This window comes from Poecilia reticulata, linkage group LG7 (assembly GCF_000633615.1).
Source record: "Poecilia reticulata strain Guanapo linkage group LG7, Guppy_female_1.0+MT, whole genome shotgun sequence".
In the NCBI taxonomy this organism is placed as follows: Eukaryota; Metazoa; Chordata; class Actinopteri; order Cyprinodontiformes; family Poeciliidae; genus Poecilia; species Poecilia reticulata.
The window spans coordinates 7,683,214-7,709,040 of record NC_024337.1 but is presented as its reverse complement, the minus strand read 5'-3'; the positions used below and the strand labels follow the sequence as shown (position 1 = coordinate 7,709,040).

General features: G+C 41.3%; 1 protein-coding gene across 3 annotated transcripts in view; it reads left to right on the top strand.

The window, feature by feature from the left end:
• Positions 1 to 25,827, top strand: part of LOC103467091 (mechanistic target of rapamycin kinase) — a 152,420-nt gene that overhangs the window by 29,195 nt on the left and 97,398 nt on the right. For all 3 annotated transcript variants that reach the window (XM_008413149.2, XM_017305688.1, XM_008413148.2), the window contains exons 18-24: positions 642 to 771; positions 12,145 to 12,395; positions 12,483 to 12,569; positions 18,979 to 19,146; positions 23,973 to 24,085; positions 24,983 to 25,145; positions 25,503 to 25,595. In XM_008413149.2, coding sequence (XP_008411371.1) covers positions 642 to 771; positions 12,145 to 12,395; positions 12,483 to 12,569; positions 18,979 to 19,146; positions 23,973 to 24,085; positions 24,983 to 25,145; positions 25,503 to 25,595 — 1,005 coding nt within the window. The remainder of the gene's footprint in view (positions 1 to 641; positions 772 to 12,144; positions 12,396 to 12,482; positions 12,570 to 18,978; positions 19,147 to 23,972; positions 24,086 to 24,982; positions 25,146 to 25,502; positions 25,596 to 25,827) is intronic.

Sequence of the window (25,827 nt, the reverse complement as noted above, 5' to 3'; positions counted from 1 at the left end):
TATATAAAAATTTTTACTGTCAAGAATTTCACACCTTGGTATAAGCTTTTCAGATGAGTTAATATTGATAATTGTAATTATATCCAGAATTGTTGAATTTTTTTGTCTTAATAATCTAATATCCTATCAAATTGATGGCCTTTCCTGTTTTATCCACAGTTTTCCTCTATGCTGTGTTAATTTCTAAGCAGTTTTGAATGAAAACATGAAACTGCTTTTGTGCGAGTTACTCAACAGGTTGTTACTAGGCAACCAGAGAGCGAGTGAGTTGGTGCTGCCAACCTAGTTTAGCTAGTTGTGATGGGTTGAGCAGCTAAAACCTAAAGCTCAGCCCTTTCTACTTGACTTATTAATACAGTTTAGAGCTGATGTGTTTATTTTTTGGACTAACCAGTTAATAATTGATTGCAGAAGTTTCTTAGTAGGATATTTTTTAACTGAGCTAAAACTGTGACACTAAGCTAACTAAGCTAAAACTGTGATACTTGATATATTTTATGTAGAATATATTTACAAAGTTCTTTTTAATTTTTATCCTAAGTGCAAGGTTCAAGATTAAGGTTCACAAACCTGCTGTTCTAGTATTCTGGCACAGAAGTGGCCAGCGTGATTCACCAGAAGGTTGCTATGCGTCTCTGCAGGCCATCCGAGTCCTGGGTCTGCTCGGCGCTCTGGATCCCTACAAGCACAAGGTGAACATCGGCATGATCGATCAGTCACGGGATGCCTCTGCAGTCAGCCTCTCTGAATCCAAGTCTAACCAGGACTCTGGTAGGTCCCATCCACGTTACCCACACGTGTTTTTCTCACAAAGAGTCACATTGTGGATGATATTATCTTTTCATTAGCCTTCCTTGAAATTTACAGCAGTATCAGATTTTCATTTCAAAGCTGGAAACAGTTCATTTTATGCTTTTTTCTAAAAAAAAAAAAAAAAAAAACTCAAATCAAGCCACTGTATGACACATGAATATATGTTTTGATATGTCTCCAGTCTGGTGAACATTTTTTAACCACCTGAGAAAACTTAGTACTTCTTGGACTGCTTTTATTTGTTGTACCACAGCGAGTGGTTGACAGAAAAAGAASAAGAAAAGTGATTTATGATTTAAATGGATACGTTTTTGTTACACTTGGAAATATTGTTTGAATTAAACCAGTTCAATTACTGAAAATGGGATTTATGTTGTAACAGCACTTACTTAAAGCTGTCACAATTATGAGCTTCTAATTAAATAGTAATAACATCCCTCCCTCCCTCCATTCCTCCATCCAACCCTCCCTCCCGCCGCCATTCCTTCCAGCTCCTCCGGGGGAACCCCAAGGCGTTCCCAGGCCAGCCCAGAAACRTAGTCCCTCGTGCGTCTGTCCAGGAGGCTTCCTGACCAGTAATAATATAATAATTATAATAATTATAGTAATAACATTTTAAGCAAAATTAAAATTTCCTTCTTTCAAGCTTTGTAAATTAAATCTGCACAAGGTGATTATGTTACAATGCTGTGAAAAAGTATTTGCCCCCTTACACATTTCTTCAATTCCCTTTTTAAATTTTTTTTTCATAATTGGTAAAAGTTTCAGATTATCAAACTAATTTAAATACAAGATATTCAGTTTTTAAGTTACAGTTTCTAGGGATGCATAACTTATCGGCACTAAGATCGGTATCGGCCGATATTAATTATGTTTTAAGATATTGGTATTGGTCCGATAAATAAAACTGGGACAATTTTAATAACCGGTAATTATTTCATGTGGGTGTTTGTTTCAGAGAGGTATGAAGGAAGCTGGTCATGTGCTATTTATTTGGTTATAATTAAAGCAGTGAAGTCATATCTTTTTCAAGGTGTAGAAATGGTAGTGAATTTTATACATATCTCGGTGCATCGCTTATAGTTTCATTTATTAAGGGGGAAGAAACTATCCAGACCATCTTGTGTGAAGAAGCAGTTTTCACATTGGTAAATTACGTATTTGCGATCAAACACATTTGTTTAAAAGGTGAATTAAATCCACATCTAAACCTGATTACTTCCAGGCTGGTAGAATCACTTGAATAAAATTCTTATGACAAGAAGTAGAAAGAAAGTCAGTTTCATCTATCATCGTGGAAAGGATTAAAAAGCCATTTTTAAAGCTTTGGCACTCCAGAGTACCTACGTTATCCACAAATGCAGAAGACATGTGGCAGTGGTGAAACCTCCTGGGAGTGGCAGGTGTGTCCAAATTTCACAGCGACGACTCATCCAGCAAGTCACAAAACATCTTCATTATTGCAGGCCTCACTTGCCTCAGTTGAGGTCAGTGTTCATAGTTGAGCAATGAGATGGAAAAACTGGACAAAAACGGCATCTGTGTGATTTTTACAAGTCTAACGTCACTGTTGACTGAAAAGAATAGAAAGGCCACCTTTGTATTCTTTTGAGTTCATCACCATAGTTTTATAAAGTGTTCAATGGATGTAAGAGAGGTGAAAAAGTGAAAGGTACCTAGAAGGTGTGCCTCCCATGACATCTGGAGAAAAAAAAAAAAAAAAAACAGACACTGGGAATGATGTAACTGTGTAGCGTTCAGGGATGCAAGTTATCGATTAATCAGTTAATATAAAGTTCATTCATTTAATCAATTGACTAATGATTAATTATTAAGTAGTAGTTTTCTCTTACATTAAGAGGGCTAACCGTCTTTGAAACATAAAGGGCAAAATCTTTCATCACATGCTGAATTAAAAAAAATCATTACATGTTAACATGTTTATTCTGCCTATTTGTTATTGGCAGAATAAACAAATAGCTGTGGTTTTCTCACATTATTATTAAAATTAGACAAATTTATAAAACATATCAAAACAGGACTCTAATAAGGTTTCTGAATTAAGAAAAAAGATGAAAAGAATAAAATATATGAAACATTTAATTCCCATGAACAGATGTTCATACAGAAGAACATCTGATCTGTACAAGTACACTAGTGACAACATGGCATTAATATAACATTTTATTTAAGACAACAGGGATAGCTCTTTAAACATACTTGACTCCTTTTTGACTGTTAGAACAACAGTCTATTGTCCATAAAGAACAGCATTCAAGAGGTTAAGCTTTGTACTGTACGAACCAGGGAAACGGTACAAGTTGTGGTAACCGAAGTTTGACTCAGTTTGGCATCACTTTTTTTCCTTGCGATGCCTTCCTCCCATTCTGGCGCGTAATGAAGCCACTTCTTGACAGTTTCCCTGCAGTCCTCGACAGTCAGCTTTGGGTCAAACTGTTGAGCAGGAGCTGAAAAACATAAAAATCAAAGTGAGAAAGGCGCCGGTTAGAAGATGATAAACATTTATGAATTACAAAGTTAAGGGGAAAGGTTACGTGTGTGTGGTTGGGGGCAGGAGAAGGGGGAGTTGGTGAGGAATGGGGTAGAGGTGCGACAAACAGCATACTTTGATTCAAAATTGATTATCAGTTTTTCCCAACCCTGGTCCTTAAGTCAAACTGATCTCCATGTTTTCAATTCAGCAAAACCCTGTTAATCAACCAACAATTAAAATCATTGTGTGGTGAATAAGGGCAAAACTTGCAGGGCAGTGTGCCTGGCAGACCAGTGTTGAAAAACACTGGATTATACATTGGCGTTTCAATCATTAGAATTTGACCACAAAACAAAATTGATTCAATGACATCTTTTCAACATTAGTTAATTGGCTATTATTGGATGATTGATGGTTTATCCACCATCAGTCGTCAAGATTAACCATAAATTCAACTTTTGTGATCATAATTCAACATCGAATTAACATATTCTGCTAACAAGCCAACAGCGAAGTTGGCTTGTTTGCAAAATATGCCAACTTGTTTGGAACAACCCACTCATGTAAATAGTGGGGGTGGATCGCTCCACTCCTTGTAGTTAGTTGTAGATGTTTTTGTGTCAATTTATCACGCACAGTCAGTAAGAATTTTTATGGACAAATAAATTGTACCATGTACCAAGAGTACAACCGATTATCCTCAACTGTGCTTCATTTAAAAAGTGACTAACCCCCACTCAGTAATAAAATACTCACGCCTGTCGCGATAAACGATAAATCAATTAATCAATTAATCACACGATAAATCAAACCTATCGACCTCATTTTAATTATCGGCTTTATCGTCTCTTAATGTTGTTTCCATATATCATCTCCGATGTATGCTGGACTTCTGTTTACGCCGTGTCAGCTGTTTGGGATTCCCCTCATAATTTCCCCTCAGATAGCACGGAGAGAAATTTGCGCTTTCTGATTGGCTACCTGTCACATTCAACAGGCTGCGTTGACGCTCCCAGTCGGGGAAAACCCCTGATTTAGATCGGAGCGGCCACGACTATCCACCGTAACATACCACACACTGCAAGATGATCGGTTATGAAATCGCAAGCGACAATCTTAGAATGTCAGACGTTCTAAGATTGTCATAAGTGAAAAATGGGGGCAAAAAATGGTGTAGTGTGAACTATTGTATCAGGTAGTCGGATGTGCCCTTCTTCTCTATTTAAATTTAGTGATTACTGAAGGGCAATACAGACTTCATAATCTGCACTCTTTTGGTTGAATGCAGTATTTATTTCCACTTTGGCTTTATGTTGTTTAGTTTTTGGATAAACAACATAAACACAGGCACCACTGTGGTCTTCACCTTCTAGGCCTTTTCTAGTTCCTCTCTGAGACCCCTGGTATTTCTCCAGTTTCTCGTGCTCCTTTTTCTTGATGTTGCAATCACTTGGTATTGCTACATCCACCACAACGGCTTTCCTCTGCTTTTTATCCAGCACCACAATGTCTGGTTGGTTCGCCATTACCATATTGTCTGTCTGGATCTGGAAGTCCCACAGGATCTTAGCTCGGTCATTCTCCACCACCTTTGGGGGTGTTCCCCACTTTGATCTCGGGGCTTCCAGTCCATATTCTGCACAGATGTTTCTGTACACTATGCCCGCCACTTGGTTATGTCGTTCGTTCAATCAATCAATCAATCAATAAAATTTTATCTGTATAGCACATTTCAGCAGCAAGGCATTTCAAGGTGCTTTACATAATTAAAGAAAAAAAAATAAAAATGGTATGTGACATTAATAAATAGATAAGTAAAGATAAAAACATTAAAGACATCAACACCCACACTCTAATCCTAATTTAACCACAAGCAACTCTAAACAGGTGGGTTTTAAGTTGAGATTTAAAGGCACCCAGTGTTTCAGCTGTTTTACAGTTTTCTGGAAGTTTGTTCCAAATTTGTGGTGCATAGAAGCTGGATGCTGCTTCTCCTCGTTTGRTTCTGGTTCTGGGGATSCAGAGSRGACCAGAACCAGAAGATCTGAGGGGTCTAGACGGTTGATACAGCAATAACAGATCTTTAAGGTATTGTGGTGCTAAACCATTCAGTGATTTATAAACTAACAATTTATAAATTGTTTTAATTTTAAAGTCTATTCTTTGAGCTACAGAGAGCCAGTGTAGGGACTTTAAAACTGGTGTTATGTGCTCTATCTTCCGGGTTTTAGTGAGAACACGAGCAGCAGCATTCTGGATCAGCTGCAACTGTTTGATTTGTTAGTCAGACCTGTGAAGACGCTGTTCCAGTAATCAATGCGGCTAAAGATAAACACATGGATGAGTTTCTCTAGATCGTGCTGAGACATAAGTCCTCTAATCCTGGAGATGTTCTTCAGGTGATAGAAGGCCGACTTTGTGACTGTCTTAATGTGACTGAAGGTTCAGATCAGAGTCCATCACTACTCCCAGGTTTCGGGCTGATCGCTGGTTTTCARTTGTAATAACTGAAGCTGTGYATTGATTCTAGTTCACTCTTCTTTAGGTCCAAAGATAATAACTTCAGTTTTGTTCCTGTTAAGCTGGAGAAAGTTTTGGCACATCCACATATTTATCTGTTCTAAGCATCTATTCAKTGATTGGATGGGTTCAGAGTCACCTGGTGACATCGTGATGTAGAGCTGTGTATCATTCGCATAGTTATGGTAACTAATCTTGTTTCCTGTTATAACCTGAGCCAGTGGGAGCATATAAATATTGAAAAGAAGGGGTCCTAGGATTTGACCTTGGGGTACCCCACATGTGACCTTTGACCTCTCTGATGAGAAGTTTCCGATTGAAACAAAGAAATCCCTGTTCTTTATGTAAGATTCAAACCAGTGGAGCACTGGACCGGAGAGTCCGACCCAACTCTCCAGTCGATTCAGTAAAATGTCGTGGTCAACAGTGTCGAAAGCTGCACTGAGGTCCAACAGAACCAGCACTGTGGTTCTCCCACAGTCTCCCACTTTTACAAGGGCCGTCTCTGTGCTGTGGTGAGCACGAAAACCAGACTGGAAGGAGTCAAAGCGATTCATTATTGTTAGGAAGTTATTGAATTGCTTAAAAACTGCTTTTTCAATAATTTTGCTGATGAATGGGAGGTTGGAGATTGACTTGCAATTTGCAGTAGTGATTTCTCTAGATTGTTCTTTTTTATCAGTGGTTTGATAACTGCTGTTTTCAAAGCCTGGGGGAAAACACCTGAAGAGAGCGATGAGTTTACTATTTGGATCAGATCATTAGCAACGACAGGAAGGACTTTCTTAAAGAAATGTGTGGGTAGGACATCCAGACAGCAGGAACCGGAGCTTAATTGACTTATAATTTCTTCAAGGTTTTTAAAATGAAGTTGTTGAAATTGGGTCATTTTTCCTGCATTTGTTTTGTTTGAGCACAGCATTGATACTGGCTTTGAAGTGAATGTGCTGATTAATCCTCTGATCTTTTGCATTTTCTCTGAAAAGAAACTGGAGAACTTGTTGCAGGCGGCATTAGATTGAAGGTGGCAACGTCGTAGGAGGGTTTGTGAGCCTGTCAACAGTAGCAAATACAACTCGAGCATYGTTAATGTTTTTGTTTGACATCTGCAAAGAAAGCCTCTCTTGCATGTTTTAGTGTTGTGTGACAGTTACGTAGTCTTTCTTTGTAGATGTCATAGTAAACGTGCAGTTGAGTTTTACACCATTTCCGTTCGGCCCTACGGCAGAGTTGTCTTGTAGATTGAACTGTTTGTGCATTTCTCCATGGAGATTTCTTCCTATCAGTTACAACTTTCACTTTAGATGTAATCTAAATGATGTAATCAATGATATCTGAAAGTGTGCACTGAAAATCATCTACCAACTTATCTATGTCATTATAGCTTAAGGGCGATTAAGAAGAGTAGATTTGATTAAATGTTTCTGCTGTGTTTTTTGTGAAAGTACGTTTTGTGATAGTAGCTTTTTGTCTAAGTGGGTTAACGGATAAAGAACTTTCAAAGATAACAGCACAGTGATCCGACAGGGCAACATCGGTTACAGAAACATTGGAAAAATTCACACCTTTACTGATAACCAGGTCCAGTGTGTGTCCATGAGTGTGTGTTGCTTGTTTGACATGTTGTGTTAAACCAAAACTCTCCAATATATTACAGAGCTTTTTTGCCCCATGGTCTTGGGGGTTGTCAACATGAATGTTGAAATTAGTGTCAAAGTTCATTTGTGGCCTTTTACCTCAATTCCAAGATACTCAAATGACGTGAAATTACCCAATGAGATTTTACTACAATTTATGGTATTTTTAAATATTGAAGCCACGCCTCCTCCTTTTTTGTGCTTTTTATTCTTACTTAAAAAATTGTACGTAGGAGGTGCTGATTCAATTAGTACGATTGGTTCATTATTGTCATTCAACCATGTTTCTGTCAGAAATAAAATATCAATATTATGCTCGATGATGAAATCATTAATTAATAGARCTTTAGCACAGAGAGATCTGGTATTTAAAAGAGCCAGTTAAACGACTTGGAGGCTGAAAGTTCTTCAGTCTGAGGTTCCTTTTAGGCAGGGGATCAGTCTGAGGTTTGAATTAAGACCGCTGTTTTTTGTATTTCTGTTTTTTGTAACTTTTCTTGTAGTGATCCGGACAGATAATGTCCGATTTTGCAGTGCCGGGGGGCCAGACACATTCTGGAGGAAGACGGGTGTAAAGATGATATCTGGACCCCGGTCTCAGACCTCAGAAACGCAGAGTGCTGGATCCTCTGGGAAGTCAGAGGCAGGTGGCTTAGAGGAAGTGAGGTCTGCTATGTTGGCGTTGGCGCTAAGGAGAGTCTTGCTGAGACGAAACTGGCAGTGAGTTTCTTGACATGATCCATGCCAGTAGGCATGGATCATGTCAAGTCTTGGTGCTGTCCAGTTTTTCATACCTGAGACTCTTTCTTGGATGCCTGCCATTGTGATGGTTACCTGGGTTTGCTCAGGGAGGTTGCTGTGGTCATCTCATAGAGAGATTAGCCACCGTGCATTGCTGTTGTGGGACGCCTCCCTTTCCCATATWYCTTTCCAGTATTGTTCAGTCTCCAGCCTTGGTGGGTCTGCTCTGTTGTTATTACCCTGCCATTGAGAGTACACTTTAGCTGGTTGGGTGGAGAAGAGCCGGTTAATCCTCCTTGCTTCATTCTCTCTCGTTTATCCCTTTAGGCGGCTGGCCAAGGCTTGGAACCTTTGTTTGTCAGTTTCGAGTGCTTCAGACATGGGCATCTGGCTGTACTTCTTAGGTACCGATCTTTTCATCGCACCTCTTTGGAGCTCTGACAGTTGGCTCAATTCCCTCCTTGTTACCTTGATTTTAGCTTCTAACCATCTTTCCCATGGTGGGTATTGAATCTCATGGTTGCTCTGATAGCCAAGCATCTCCAGGAACACTGATGCTGAGTTGTCTATCAGCTCATTGGTTTCCGTTGATGTTGGTAGGAATCGTTCTCAATGCTGCATTCACATCTTCAATCAGACTTTCTGATGGTTTTTCACTAAGCTGTTGTAATTGGCGTCAGGGTTGCCTGGTGTTCATTCTTGCCTGGTGTTCATTCTATCTCTCAGGTCAGTTGCTGCCTTGTTCAGTTTTGATGGTTCATTCATTATTGTGCCTGCATACCCAATCTCTGGATGGGGAGTTGGAGTTAACTCCTCTCTAACCTGGCATCCTGGCTCCCCCTTGCCGTAGCATTTGTGTTTGTATTTCGTCAATCTCAAGTTGTGATAGCAGTTGCCGTTTGTGGATGTTGGAACACTGAGCTACTAGTTGTTTGGCAGATATTGTTGACTGGGGATGTCGATCTAACCATTCCTCCTGCATTCTTTGCATGTAGCCTCTCTGACTAGGGTTACTTGAGTAGTAGCATTCCAACAGATCCATGTTTTATTAGCAGTCCTCTCGCCCATTTCCGTCTTGTTCCAGTAGGCCATTTTTCGTCAAGGTGCTCTGGTTCGCCAGCACCTGACACAGACCTTGTTTGGCTGGGCGACATTTGAGCCGGCATATGGTGTATATCAATGTATGCATGCACACACACACATATATATATATATATACTTTAACATTTAAGTGAACACTGAAGTGTTCCCTTTATTTTTTTGAGCAGTATATATATACACCGTATTTTCCGCACTATAAGGCACACCGGATTATAAGGCGCACCTTCAATGAATGGCCTATTTTTAAACTTTTTTCATATATAAGGCTCACCGCATTATACGGCGCATAGAATAGACTCRACAGTTAGGGTTGCCACCCGTCCCGTATTGAACCTACACAGGACGCGATTTGTTCCGTACTCTACAAATGGGGATGTGTAATAATAAAGAAGTGGTCCCCGAGTACTTTATATAGTAGTCTGCCCCAGCCATTGTTTCACTCACGGTGTTGGTGTTGCGATATTGTGCCCAACTGCTTTCTGGATAACACAGACAAACAGACAAGCTTCCGCCGCAGCCTCTTTCTCTCTTCCCCTGACCTCCCAGGCTTTAAATGTATAGGGGCTGGTCCCTTGGTAACCCTAGTAAAAGCACCCCAGATGAATATCTAAAGCCACTTTGCTGACATAAAAAATGTCAGCAAAACAGTACGACTCGGGTCGGTGAGAAGAGCCTTCCGCGACTGGGCCGGGGCGTGTATTCACACCCCTTAAACCAGAAGTGAAAATCCTTGTACTTTTGTAAAAAAAAAAAAAAAAGTCAAAAAATCTACATAGCCCCCTTAACTCAAGTACATCTAAATAACATTAAGTATTTTCTTTAGCAGAGCGATTAATAATTCAATCTGTGTGTAATTTAATCCCAATATCAATCCAGCCGTTCTGTGAAGGCTTGAGTGTTTTGTTAGAGAACATTAAAGAACAAACGGCATCATGAATACCAAAAAAGGTCAGTGGGAAAGTTATGGAGACGTTTAGTGGGTTGAAAAGCAACATAAAAAGCTTTAAATGTGTCATGGAGGACTGTTTCATCAATTATTAAAAAATGCCAACTGCATGGTACAACTGCAATCAGCTAAATCAGACGTTTAGTCAACTTTTTTGGAGATTTTGAAAGTCATCCATCATCAAGTCATGAAAAATTTAAATAAAATCCAATGAAGTTTGTGGTTGTGATAAAACAGTGTGAAAAATTAATGCAGTATAAATATATTTGCAGGGTAATGTGCTCTTATTGTTTGATAGTGTAACTAAGCAAGCATGACCTCCAACAGGCTTTACTACTCTTTACATCAATCTGTGTGGAATAATATCTAACTGCAGACACTGGTTAGACTGGTTTAGCTTGTAAATAACAGCCAAACTTCTCATGGTTCTTCCAGAGGATTTGACTGGAAATTTTCTGCTTTCACGAAAAGTCCATCATGTATGATATCTTGAAAATTCACGATAACAGTATAAACGTCCCATCTGTCTTTTTGTCATTTGAAACCTGACCGGGCCTCCTCTTCTCTCATCCGCTCCAAGTATGACCTTGGACTGTACAGTAATGGTTTTCCCAGTTTGTTCTTGAACTAAATGGACTGAAACCAGAACTGGAGGTTGTATATCTGTTGGCAGGCTTGTCAGGGTTGCCGTCTGGGGCACGATAACCCTCTTCTGTATGTGAGAAGAGCCTGGATATATTCGTTGCATCACCTGACTTCAAATTACAATTTTCACATCAAAACGGGACACAAGAGTCATAAAAGCAATGAAATGCTGCCTTCTTGCTGGGTCACAGGGCTGTTTTATGTGCGTTATTATGGCAGTGGAACAATTTATTTTTCCTATTTATCTGAAGGCTAAATTATTACAGCACTGTTCCCTTTCTGAGGTGTGGTCTGTGTCTTCTTAGAGAGCTGAGATATTTAAGCATTTTAAGCATCTGTTTGTTTTTATTGGCTTAAGTTTGGAATAATAAAATGGTGAATAGAAAAGCTACTTTATTTTGACTGAAAGTGTCCAGAGACAGAGATGTACTGTAGAATATAACTCTAAGAAGTCTTGTAAAACTCTGATGGTCTGAAAATATTTCTGAACAATGATGATCTGTTTTATACATTCAGTTATTTCAAGAAATATGACAACACTGAATGATGGAAGCCCAAAGAGATCATTGGTGGAATTTATCATTTGGTAATATTCTAATATTTTGGGATATGTCTTTTAATTGTAGAGTTTAAATCGGGCGTAAAAAACACATCTGGACCTGAGCCCATAGSCATTGTATCTTAGCCTGATCCAACCCAATTGATTAACTTTAATTAAAGTTATGAGCCCAAAGTAAATCCAACATACTATTTCAATTAAGAATTTACCGCTTTCTATTTTAACATCTTCTAGCTCCATTTTGTGGCTTGTTGTAACCACAGGATGAGAAAAGGTCAAATCATCTGGGATGTGTGATTAGTGGGATCTGATCTCTGCTACAGGTGCAGCGGGTCAGGGCGGAGCCGCCTGCGCTGTGTTGGTACTGTCTGATTCACTTCTGCACCCTGCTTACTTACTTTATTTTCTGAACAGGTTGAACTATCTAGCCCTCTTTTTAGAGTATAAAAAAGAGGGATAGTTATCTAGCTAGATATCTTCACAGAAGTTAAGTTAAGGACTACCTTAACTTCTGTTTGGTTTTCTCTGTGCTGGATGGATTGCAGGCTTATTAAACATGCCACAGAAGCATGAGCTCCAACCTGACCCTAAATTCTGGCCAGAATTATTTACTTGAGTCTCTGGCCATGAATCTAAGCTCTTGATTAATTGCCAGAGCCTGAGTCTCTCGATTGCTCTGTTCCTCCAGCGGACTACAGCACCAGTGAAATGCTGGTGAACATGGGCAACCTGCCCCTGGACGAGTTCTACCCAGCGGTGGCCATCGTCACTTTGATGCGAATCCTCAGAGACCCCTCGCTGTCCAACCACCACACCATGGTCGTTCAGGCCGTCACCTTCATCTTCAAGTCGCTGGGCCTCAAGTGCGTCCAGTTCCTGCCACAGGTCATGCCCACGTTCCTCAACGTCATCCGCGTTTGCGACGCCAGCATCCGAGAGGTAAACGGAAGATTGGATAGTTAAAAACTCTTTTTTTTTCCTCTTTCTATCTGATCAGGTGTAATGTTTTACTCTCTTCTCCTGCAGTTCCTCTTCCAGCAGATGGGAATGGTTGTGTCCTTTGTGAAGATTCACATCCGGCCATACATGGACGACATTTTCACCCTGATCAGAGTGAGTAGCTCTGTCAGCTTTCTTCATCTTCCTTCTCCGTTATGTAATCCTTGTTTTTCCAGTGAGTCAGGCAAACAGCTGTAAGCTATTAACTGCATTCATTATTTATTCATTAAAAGGATTTCATCACATTGGGTGATGAACATAACCATCAATGAAGAATCTGAGCTTTTGCATTTAGATGCATACTCAGTCCACCTTAGTGTTCAGATAGAAATGTTTTAGCACTTATTCTGTCTCCAAAGTTTGCCTCCCTCCTTTGGACCCAATCTTACTTAAGATGTAATCGCAGATAGCTTGTGGCTTTCAGCCCATCATGTGATGCAGAGTGACTGTTAAAGCCTATGTCCCCAATGATACAAGGACATTGTATCAAAATCAGGATACAATCTGATTCTCATTCTGAACCAGGGTTCGCTAACCCAGGTTTGCTTACAGGGTTAGCAAACCCAGGAGGTTCGCTAACCCTGTAAACGAACCTCCTGGGTGGTGGTAACTCCTTGTGATGAAGAGTAATGGAGAGAAGTACACCACTGCGCCTTCTGCCTCAACCACTTATTAAAGGGCAAGTGAAACAAAGGATCTATTCATTATTGCTGCAGTTATGCTTCTGCATCCAGATGAGGGGGCTGCTCTAGCTATTCAAGATGTACTGCCATGGGCAGGCAGGGCAGGAAAGGGGGGGCTGTTTAACTTCACCACAGATGAAACCCACCGACTGACTGATTTTGTGACTTCAAGCCTTTCACTTTAACATTCGGTCTTTTTATTTTTTTTTTATTTTAGTCATACTGCACGGCCGTGCCTGGGTTTTCCAACACAGTATCAAAGATAGACAAGAGACACAATATTGGTTCCACCTGACAGGAAACTGTCTCCTTTTTCCTGTCATCTCATCTTCCTCTTTGCTTCTGGCATCTGGAAATTCAGGGTTTGTAGAGAAAATATAGTCCATACATTTCTCAGATTCAGATTATAGATGGAAACACATCCTGACCCATTTCTGTACTTTCTTAAATAGAGTGCGCTCAGTGAGTTGATGCATATGACTTCATAAAGTGAAAGTAACATCAGTTCACAAATAATAAATGAAGAAATGATTGAATCACATTATATTTCAAACATATGAGCAATAGGTTTTTAGAGATTAGAACTGCACATATTGATTATTCTGATAATCAGTTCCATTTCAGTCGATTCACTCAGTACTACACATAGAGTATGGGATATCACGCCCCCGCGTGGCCTAACTGAAGACACCTTTAATCACGCCGTTAGGCAAATGACATGTGATGACGGGTGGCAGACCCTGCCTGCATATAAATATACCCCCATCAGTCATTATTCAGTTTTTACACTCCACCTCGCTGAGAACACCTAATTTCCAACCGGTGCTTTATAGCTGCTGCTAGCTAGCATCACTCTTATTTTTCCAAAACTAGCTTAACTGCTCCTATTGGTATTAGCTACTGCTGCCTGCTGATTAGCGTGTCTGGCCACTGAGAGCTAGTTGTATTTTCTCATTTGTCTATTTTTATTCTCTTTGGTTTTGTGGTTCGGGATGAGCACGAAGCAAAAAATGGCGAAGCAGGAGTCTTCCATTCGCCCCTGTCCTCAGGAGTGCGGCTTCCCGCTTCACAAAAAAGACCAGCACGAAGCATGCCCCGTCTGCCTTGGAATTGTCCACGCCAGAAGAGCATTGTCGGAGCCGGATGCTTGTGCTTTTTGTAGCCAGCTTCGGCGCCCCACGCTTGAACGACGGGTCAAGTTTGTGCAAAAAGTGTAGGGAGAAGCTACCGTTTCACAACAAGACCCCATGCTCTCTGAGTCTAGAAATCCGTTTTCGTCCAAGTCTGACGAGGACGACGAGGCCAAGGCTTCCACTTCCAGCTGGGCAGCCCCCGCTTCCAGCTGGGCAGACCATATGGAGTATGTGGACGGGTTAGCTGAAACGGTGCAGGATGCAGCGCCATCTCACTATCACCTCGAGGCTCAAGGTGATGATGATGTGCTTGACATCGGCCTGGAAGGTCAAAGTCTTTCGGAAGACGATGGCGACGACTTTTCCGTCCAGTGTCTGTCTGCTGCCGCCGCCTCTCTGGTGGGTCAGGACGACACATCATTCTTTTCCCTTTGACGGCGTGCAGCTACTAAGTTAGATGTCAAGTGGCGCACCCATCCTCCTGCTCCTCAAAAGGTGTTCCATTTCACTGGATTCTACCTTCTGACGGAGCCGGCTGCGGTTAAAAACCGCCTGCCCGTATACCCAGATTTTGTCTCGGAGCTAACGTCGTCCTGGAACAAACCGTTGCTCACGCGTGTTACAGTGCCTGGCTACGGGCAGTACGTGGACCTGGAGGGTGCCGACAAAGCAGGTCTGGTTAATTTACCACCAGTGGAGGCGTCCTTGGCAGCTTACCTAGTGCCATCATACCCCCAGGGTGTGGGCGGCTCTGCCAACCTGCCCTCAAAACAATGCAGGTTTTCCGCAACCCAGTTGGAGAAGACGTATTGCACTCAAGCAACCACTGCTCGGCCACCATGCTTCGAACTTATCAAGCTATGTGCTTGTCCGAGCTAGGAGCTCAGATGCCTCCTGATAGCCATCTGATYCCCCTCTTAAATGAGATCAGAATCACTGCGGATTATATTCAGCATACTTCCCGCTGTGCTGCACTCTCACTGGGGAAGGGGATGGCTTACACAGTGGTTGCTCAGAGACACCTATGRCTAACGCTAAGGGACAGGGCCATATACTTGGACGAGCCGGTGTCTACGGAAGGGCTTTTTGGACAAATCCTTGATGCAATACAAATACAAGCAAAGTTCGAGCTTAAGAAAAAGCAAACTGAAGCTCTTCGTTGCGTCATTCAAAGACGTGACGCTAGGTCCAGGCCCAACATGAGCGCACGCAAGCTTATGACATCACTGGTGCCGCCAAAGAGAGCAGCACCACCTGCAGCTCTCAACACCACAATTTCCCAGCCGTCAAAGCAAACTCCCCGCCAGTCGGCCTGGAGCAAAGGCCCTCCTCTGGGCTTTCAACGAGATTTGACGTCTCGAAAGAAAAAGCCTCAGTCATTCTAATGACGTGAGACGGCGTGACAGAAGAGAGACATCAGAAGCTGGGAGACCTGATTGCTGCTCAAATTTATGCTCTGATTTATGCTCAAAAGGTATATTGTTTGTTCTGTTCAGGGTTCCAGCCCCAGGAGGCACTGCATTTTCCTAACAGTTTCCCAACCACAACACCCCAACGCATACACTGTTTGCACCTTCAGCCCCAGGTTTAAGTGGGCTAAATATTTCTCAAGAAGCAAGAGAAAATGTTCGAAATGTTTGTGTAACTGTTCCGCATGTTTCAATAAAGAGTGCAATTCCTTTGCCAAAAAATCAAAATCTAAACACTGTGTGCCACAACGTGCACAACAGTCAAATGGAGCTGCTCCTCTCCGTTCCAACAGAGGGCTGCACCTCCTTGCCAACAGTGCGTCAGGTCAGCTGTCTGGCCGCGCGTGCCTCTTTGGCGTGCATACGCACTTTCCCCATGGGTAGAAAAGACCGTTGCTACGGGTTACCGGTTGCAGTTCCGGATAAGACCGCCCCGGTTCCAATCAGTTATAAACACAACTGTAGGGACCCAAAGCAGCGAAAGTTCTGAGGGACGAAATAAACACGTTGTTGGCAAAAGGAGCAGTGCGTGTGGTTCCCACTTCGGAAGCAAACAGAGGTTGGTACAGCCGCTATTTTGTTGTTGCAAAGAAGGGAGGGGGGTTATGTCCCATCCTGGATTTAAGAGTGTTAAACAAGCACCTTCGCAAATACAAATTCAAAATGTTGACGCTGAGACAACTTTTGAACGCTGTCGGCCCAGGCGATTGGTTTGCAACAATCGATCTGACGGATGCTTACTTTCACGTAGCAATACACCCAGAACACAGGCATTTTCTGAGGTTTGCTTTTGAGGGAATAGCGTACGAGTACCTGGTCTTACCCTTTGGTCTGTCGCTCGCCCCTCGCACATTTCCAAAAATTGTGGAGGCAGCACTAGCCCCTCTCAGAGAAAAGGGAATTCGCATTCTGGCTTATCTGGACGACTGGGCTTTAATAGCCAGTTCCAGGGAGCAGACTGCCACAGGTGCTGTCCCACATTCAAGCACTGGGATTCTCTGTAAACTTTCAGAAAAGTTCACTGAACCCGAGTCAGCAGTTCTCATTCCTGGGGCTGGAAATATGCTCCCTGTCAGCTCAAGCTCATCTCTCAGAGCACCGTTTGACCGCGTTTGAGCCTCGCTCAGTTTCATTGGGGATGCAAACTGTACTTCCAGACTGTCTTACAGCTGATGGGAATGATGGCCTCCATGATCGCAGTGGTGCCACTCGGATTGTTAAAAGTGCGTCCGATGCAGCACTGGACACGCTCTCACCGGCTGTGCAAGTCACGGCACCTGCACAGAAGGCTTGAAGATAACTACTGCTTGCATGTCAGCCCTTCGCCCGTGGAAGGAACTCRGTCTGCTGTACCGTGGGTCTCCAATCGGCAGGGTGGGGTGTCCTTTCGCAAAGTGTTGTCCACAGATGCCTCTCTGAAGGGGTGGGGGGCAATATGCGACGGCGTAGCGGTGAGGGGGATCTGGACATTAACCCAATCCAAGCTCCACATAAACTACCTGGAGTTGCAGGCAGTCCTGCTAGATCTGAGGCATTTTTGGAGGATTCTGATGAACCAGCATGTTCTGATAAGGGCAGACAACACCACTGTGATGTTCTACATAAACAGACAAGGTTTACTTCGCTTCCCTTGCTGAAATTGTCTCACAAACTATTGCAGTGGTGCAGCGTTCATTTTCTGTCTGTCAAAGCAACTCATGTTCTTGTGCACCTGAATTTGGAGGCGGATCTGCTGTCCAGGGGAGGCCCACTGACGGAGTGTGCATCCATCCGTGGTTGTGTAGATTTGGCAATGGTTTGGCAAAGCTTCAGTGGATCTCTGAGACCAAAGCCAACACCCACTGTCCCCTAATCTTTTCCATAATGGATCACAGAGCTCCGTGGAGCTATTTCTCTTGCTTACAACAGCAAGGGCCTCCCTTTACCTCATGGTGTGAGGGCACATTCAACCAGGGGTGTAGCGGCATCCTGGGCCCTTTTCAGAGGGGTCCCTGTGAGTAACATCTGCGCTGCAGCCAGCTGGTCGTGACGATAAAACCGAACTTTTGTTCGGTTTTATCGTCTGGATGTGACAGCCCCTTCTGTGGCTCACTCTGTTCTTTCTGCWGGGTTGGAGGTTTCAAACTAACTCAGTGCATTTGTCAGGTTTGATGGCTGCTCCACAGGGCGTGTGTATATGTCCCATACTCTGTGTTGTACCAAGTGAATCGACTGAAAGGGAACGTAATGTTATGCATATAACTACTGTTCCCTGAAGGAGAGGAACGAGGTACAACACCTTTTTCTGCCCCGCTGTTCAGCTTGGCTCGGTGAAGAGGGGCCATCGAACTGAATAATGACTGTGATTGGGGTGTATTTATATGTAGGCGGGACCTGCCACCCGTCATCACACGTCATTTGAATAAAGGCGTGATTAACAGTATCTTCAGTTAGGCCACGCGGGGGCGTGATATCCCATACTCTATGTGTTGTACCTCGTTCCTCTCCTTCAGGGAACTGTAGTTTTATGCATAACATTATTGGCACATTCTGCAGATTTGCCATTTAAGCCATTTTTTAATGCAATGTTAGAAATGCATCAAAATATGCAAAGAAACAAATTCCATTTTAAAAACAGAATTTGAAGCAGGTGAAGCTAAACTATGCCACAAGAAGAGTTTTTGGTAAAGCATATTTGCAAAGTTTTATTTCTTATCTTAAATGTTTGTTTTTGTATCATTTTGGCTGAATTACTGCTCTTACTGTGTTGTTTCATCAAATGGCCTTTTTTGAGTCTGTATTGTAGAGTTAATTAATTGATTACTAAATTAATTGACAATTATTTAAATCACTTAATCAAGGTTAAGCCTATTAGTAGTTTTGGCCCTAATAGAGATGAAGATAAAATATTTAAAAAAGGTGAAACTTCCCCTGTTTTCTACCCATATTGTATTTATTAAACACTATTGTGTTCATAATCTTATCAGTCTAGTCACTGTTTTGATGAGAAACAGTTTTCTACATTTCAAATAATTTCCAAGTGTATTAGATTAATAGTAAACAAACAGACCCACCATGTTCAAATGAAGAGCCACAGCCAAGGTAAATCTGTTTAAAGACAAAAGCAGCACATGTTTCATTGACCACAATCCTCGTTCTGATTCTTTGTTGTGTACTTAAAAAAAAAAAAAAACAGAGATGTGCATATGATTGACTTCTAATTAACACTGTTGTGCTGTATTTTGGTTTTGCTCTGCAGGAGTACTGGACACCAAACAACCCCATGCAGAACACCATCATCCTCCTCATCGAGCAAATTGTGGTGGCGCTGGGCGGAGAGTTCAAGCTCTACCTGCCTCAGCTCATCCCACACATGCTGCGTGTTTTCATGCACGATAACAGCACCGGCCGCAGCGTCACCATCAAGGTAGAAGACGTAGAATACTGCTGCATTTTGCCTCACGTTCACAACTTCCTATAGCTGGTTAACTCAAACATCTGAATGTGTTTGAGTTAAYCAGCTAATTTACTCTGAATAGATTTCAATTTACAAGAATCTAACATATTTCCCCCCTAAAGTGAGAAACAGCAGAGCACTCAGCCGTCTTCTGAATATAAAAGAAATGAACTCATTTAAAGTTCATTCATTCTTTTGACTCTCCAAGGCAATGTTGTCATGAAAGAAGCTTTTGTTTGTTTACTCATTAATGCGGACTGGAGGCTGTCTTTGTTCTCCTTTCATGCAATTAACCAGACGTTTAATCAAATCATGTCTCTAGCTCTGCCGTCTGATTTAAACATAATGAAATTATCCAACCCTGTTGGTAACTGATGCATAAACATAGGATTAGTTTTTATGCTTTTTTAATCACTCTGACTCTGGTGGTATTTACCAGTTCTTTCTCAATTATATTTATTATTTTTTATTATTATTTACCATTTAGTTGGACTCCTCAAAGTGCTACATGCATTTTGCATTTAATTCAAGTTTTTCTGGCAATACATCTGCTAATGCAGCGAGACACAAATATTGACCTAAAAATTGAACTATGAAATATTACTTCATATACCTGTTACATTAATCAGTACACACACAGTAAGTGCATTCAGGCATATTTTCAAATGTATTAGCATTTATTGATTCTGCATTAGAAGCAACAGTAATTCAGAGTGTGCTGTCAATTTTTAATGTTTACAAACACCGTTATCAGAGTTTATTAATATTGCTTTTCCATTGATGATAATCATTTGCTACACCATGATGAAACAATCCCATTTAATCCAGGTTTGTTCTTTCAAATCTACTTTATCCCTTGCAATTTGAACTCGGTCTGATCCAATCAGATTCAGTAGATCATAAATTATAATCTCTGTTTTTCCAAGGAAACGCGCAGCATAGCGTCGGATCTTGAATTTCCGTATTTCCTGGACTATAAGTCCAGCTTGCTTGGTCAAGAACAACTTGTATACGTTTCTTTTCCTCTACTTAATGCATTTTGATGAATGCGACTTATAAACCAGAGCAACCTATAGTCCAGAAAATATGGCAGCTGCAATTCCACATCCTGAGAAAGCATGGGGGGGACAGTGGAGAGGAACAACTCTGGTTTAACAGAAAGAAACAACGGAATAGTGTGTGTGAGCGTCTTGGGATTAGAATGAGACCCAAAACACAGAACCGCACACCCTGGAATACTTTCTATGAAAAGAAACACTGGAAGCACATTAAGTTAATTAAAGCAATAGTTTCTGATTTTTAATATAATCCTAGCCCGCTTGGTGTTGTTTTATAAAACTACTTGTCTTAAATATTTACAGGGAATCTGCCTTTTTATGTGAGTAAGGGGAATAATAAACATTAAAAATGCTCTCTATATATCAACCCTTGAAAATATACAGTAGTGGTATTTGAGAAGACGTAAAGTTCAAGACCCTTTATTAGTATTGGTACATGAAGCTATGTGCAGACAGCAGTGTTTTATCTAATGAGTTGGAAGTCGGGCATGCTGTTTATCATAAATCACACTCTTTAAGCCGCAGTGCCTGGACCACATATCACATTTTATCCATTATATTTATTTTCCTCATTATGCCAGGAGGGTTTTTGTTCAATATTACCGCTGCTACTTTATACCCAGAACGCAACCAGCAGCTGAAATTATTAGGGCACTATTTTATGTTTGCGGTTGCCTTCAGTATCCATTGAGAACTTTCAGGTTTAAGCTTTTCACTTCTAATATGTGAGTTCAAAGACAACATAAATCTGGAGGTAACACACTCTTCGGTTTCAGCAGTTGTCAGGGTTTCCCTCCGATAATAAATCATGGCTTTGGGCAGAGAGCATAAACACAGAGCCATAAGTAGTGTAGTCATTCACTTTGGTTTGAGGCCTTACTGTCTTGTTGTGTACAATATTAGAAAATAGAATCTGTAACTTGGTTGCTAATGTGAAGCTCAATCTGGTGAATAAGATTCTGACAGATAGGGATTGGGAGTTATGTTACCTTCTGGAGCAAATAGAGAGGAAAAGCATCCCCCCCACCACACACAGACACTCAGACATAAATACTGTGACTTCCTGCAGTCTCGCCATGTGAACTTTAGACATGGAGAGGTGGTCATGGTGCGCGTTGGGACTGCTTATCCAGAACACTTCGTCTTGTCCAAGCCTCCTCACTCCCAATAAGTCTGTATTCTTCACACAGCATCTCCTCTACAGTTAACTAGACAATCCTCAGCTTTTAGTAAATACAAGTAAAACACTTTGAATTGCCTTGTTGCTGAAAATGTGCTATATAAACAAAATTACCTTACCTTACTGTTTTCTGAATTTGGCAAACATGAACTGCCGATCTATGGTTATAGATTACTTTGCCATACTATTGATAAAATCTGAGTTAAATTGCAAAACATCTTTTTGTTTTGTTTTTTGTCATGTTTTACAGCTAAAAACGTGAGTATTTTATGTGGTAGACCACTACAAAGAAGCGAGTGATTTTGTTAGGAATATAAATATATTTTTTCAAAATAAAAACGGCTCATGCTCAGATTTACTGACAAGGTTTTAGGAACATCTATATTCAAATTTTGATTTAGGGCTAAAGTGGACTTTGACTAGACCATTTTAACACATGAATATGATTTGATATAAACTATTCCAGTGTAGCTCAGCTTCAGTCCAGCTCTGCATTTCCCTCCCTCTCATTTTCCCCCCAACATGATGCTGCCATCACCATGTTTCACTGTGGGATGGTGGGTTTAGAATCATGTTTCATGCTTTTTCCGTCCAGTAGCCAGTAGGTCTGCAACCTGAAACTTTTTGGACCTTCCACAATACCTTTTAATACCTTTAACCAAAAATGATAAAGAATCAACCAACGTTGTTAAATATGGATATCATAATAAATGCCGTTTTCAGTATGAATTCCTCTTTTGTCATGGAATAATTGCACTGAATTTACACAACCGAAGATGATTTTGCTTTTAGGTTGGAAGCACTAAATATATATACCCTATATTCTAGGGGTGTAGTGATACAATAATTTCACGATACGGTATATGATATTCTGGTCACGATACGATGTGTATCACAATATTTGTTGAATGATTCGATACGATACAATCCAATAAGATTCAGTGCATTTTTACAATTTTCTGAAAGATTTTAGGAGGACAGAGTGATTTTAGTGACATTTTGTGTTCCATAGACTTGAATTTAGTTAACTGAAAACTGATTAAAAGCACCAAYTACACMATACCTGACTMTGATTGGACAGTCTAACAGTCTGCAGCTGGACAAAATGAATCAAAGATGCAGTGAGAGAATTAGTTTCTGTCATTTAATTCATGTGGATTTGACATAAAACTTAAAAGTTTAAACCATAATCCAGGAGCAGAGTGGGGAGATTATCAGCCTCTGTAGACTCTCAATATGCAAATGATTGATTGCACTTATGTTTTTTCTTTTGGACACTGTGGCTGCATTTTGGAGTAAAAATGCAGCCACAAATGCAGTCTTTTGGACTATGGGGAAAAAGGCTTTTCTACCTTGGCTCCCGGAGTTAGCCGTGGCTGTAAGCTGTTTACTACTAGCTGCTAAAGTAGTGGCTCCGTCTCACCCCGTAGTGATCGACTCCCTGCAGCTACGCAGCGCCGCTATTCCCCTGCTTGGATCTCTGAGTAGCTGCCTCTCAGACTGCCAGGATCTCATCGTTCTCTCAGTCTCTGATACTCTTTGTCTGTTGCTAATAAAACTGATCGATCAGTCATTGTTACCATGGAAATCCTCACTGCGCCGCGGATTCCGGCTGCGGGTTTTTCCTCTTCGTCTTCCTGCTCTAAACACAGCGCCGCTGCGCGCCCGCTTCGGATGTTATCAACCCATGTTCATTCTTCAGGTAATCCTTTATATACAGAATAGAAACCGCCAAGCTAAAAACTAATTACGAAGTGAATGCTACCAGTCGAAATGTGCATTAATTTCGCGATCTCACTGCTTTTGCAGCTGCTCCGTTCGCGCCGCTACTCCTTTCCGCTTCTCCGTTCCGCTTCTCTTTCACGGATACTTGCGCAACTTTACTTCGTTTCTCAGCAACAAAATACAGCCCATCGTTATTTATTGAAGATTTTACATTTCCAAGAACACAGGAATCTAATGTTTCGTTTCGTTTTGTACGTTTGGAAGCTCATTCCCYCTCACATAATCGGAAAAACTGGGGAATGGCGGCGCTTTTGACATTTCTCTGACAATCGGAAAAATATGGTTTACTAATTTTAGCATAACTCCAGTTATATTTGGCCTATTAACACAATTTAAAACCTGGTGTGTAGTTTATAATGTGCACTTTAAGCTATAGTTGAAAGTGAGACTGAGGGAGGCGGAGTCTCGCTGCTATGCCGTAACAAACTAGACGTTAAAAAGAGCTATAAGGTTATGGACCCCTATGGTTTAACAGATCGATACTCGCGGATGAAAAATCTACTTTCCGAGGGCGGAAAATATCGATATATATCGCAGAATCGATTTATTTATACAGCCCTACTACATTCACAAAGTTTCACATTTTTCTTTCTTCCAAAATCTAGACATAGAAATGAAACAGTGGTTCTTCAAAAATGACAGCTGAATTCTTCAAGTAGATATTTTTCTTCTTTATGTAATATTTGTGATAGAATAAAACAAATTTAGCATTTCTTTCCCTAAACCTACAGGAAGCTGAAAGTCCTTATATTAACGTATTTTCATTCTTCCAGCTGCTGAACGCCATCCAGCTGTTTGGTGCCAATCTGGATGACTACCTCCACTTATTGCTGCCTCCTATTGTCAAGCTATTTGATGCCCCAGATGTGCCCCTCCAGGCTCGCAAGTCAGTATTGCAAATGGCGGTTCTCATTTAGTTTTATTGAATGGCTTATTGCAATAAATGAAGATATTACAACATGATTATGCTGTAGATGTTATGTGGTAGGTGGTATGTTATGTGGTATGCCTTTACAACAAACAACCCTTTGATGGGTTGTTTGTTGTAAAGGCACATCTAAAGGTTGCAAGACTCCAGCTGCGTTTCCATTGACCATAATGTTGTGCAAATTGGAATTAAGAAACACTGCAATTTAGAAAAAACTCCTCACTTTTTTTGATAAAAGTTTTTGCTCTAGCATGTCATAGTTTTTCAGCCGTATGGAAATTTACGCATTTCATAAAGCTGCTGTGGAGACACTTTCTTTTCACAAGTCACGCCATGTGAACTTTATCAGCAGCAGTGCCCTGATTTTAGGCTTTTGCCTCTTTGAACAGTGCACAGCTGGCTCCATGCATCTCAGTTAATCAAAAGTTCAGTTAGTAATTTGAAAGTATTTGTAAAATTACCGACTATCATATAAATATATACGTAGGTACTCCTTTGGTGCTGTTCRCACCAACGCCTGAGTAAGATTTCCTGAATACACTGAAACATGAATCTCTTGTGAGGCTCGACGTTTGTTGCCCCCATGATTTTTAATGACTCATCACGTGAACAAATGTATTCACATTTGATTTTAATTTAATTTCTTATTTAATGGGAACACTGCGATTGCGAAATATTTTTTTGAGGTCGGCTGAATGTGGACGTTTAGCGCATACTTGTAATGGAAATGCAGTAACTCTTAGACTGGTGTGTGACACCTCTATTTTTACATGTTATACTTTCATATGCTTCTCTATTTGTCTTTGCGTCTTTCAACATCTTGCCAATATATTTCCTGGTTTTTCTATGGGTCAGGGTCGCCCTGGAGACGCTCGACCGACTAACGGAGTCCTTGGACTTCACAGACTATGCTTCCCGCATTATCCACCCGATTGTTCGGACACTGGACAGCACGCCGGAGCTGCGCTCCACCGCCATGGACACCCTGTCCTCGCTGGTGTTCCAGCTGGGGAAGAAGGTAGCCGKGTTAGCCTCCAAAGCTCCTGGTAATTTCAGCTCAAGCTGAGGCGGGACAGCGCTCAGTCTGCATTACTTCCTGCCAGACTGCTTATGTCACCAAATGGTTCCCCAGTGGGGAGGCAATGTTTATGAGTGGATGAGGTCACTTGTAGCCTCTCCTCTCCCCACAAGCCCTCTAGTTTACTCCCAAAAACACTTGCATTGTTTTGAGGTGTGACCTCTGTGCTGCCAGCGCTGCTTTTAGCTCTGTAGGCTTCAGGGAAAGCCTTTGATCTGCGTTTATCTTGTGGTTGAAGTTGCAGACCAAACCACAGAAAATCCACAGAGATTTTTATTTACTCTTTCTCGTTTCCAGTACCAGATTTTCATCCCTATGGTCAACAAAGTGATGCTGAAGCACCGGATCAATCACCAGCGCTACGACATTCTGATATGTCGTATTGTGAAGGTGAGTAGCTTCCGACATATTCACATTATTCATCGTTAGGTGCTCTCATGCTCCCATCTGGTTTGAATATTTACTTTCTCTGTGACACCAAATGCCTCCACGTGACTTAAAACATAAATGACATTATAAAATAAATATGTTGCGTACAAACTTTTGTTTATAAACAGCCTCGATGGGAGGAAATATCCTTCTGCGCTCATTCATAAAACATGTATGTGTAGCTTTGATCAAC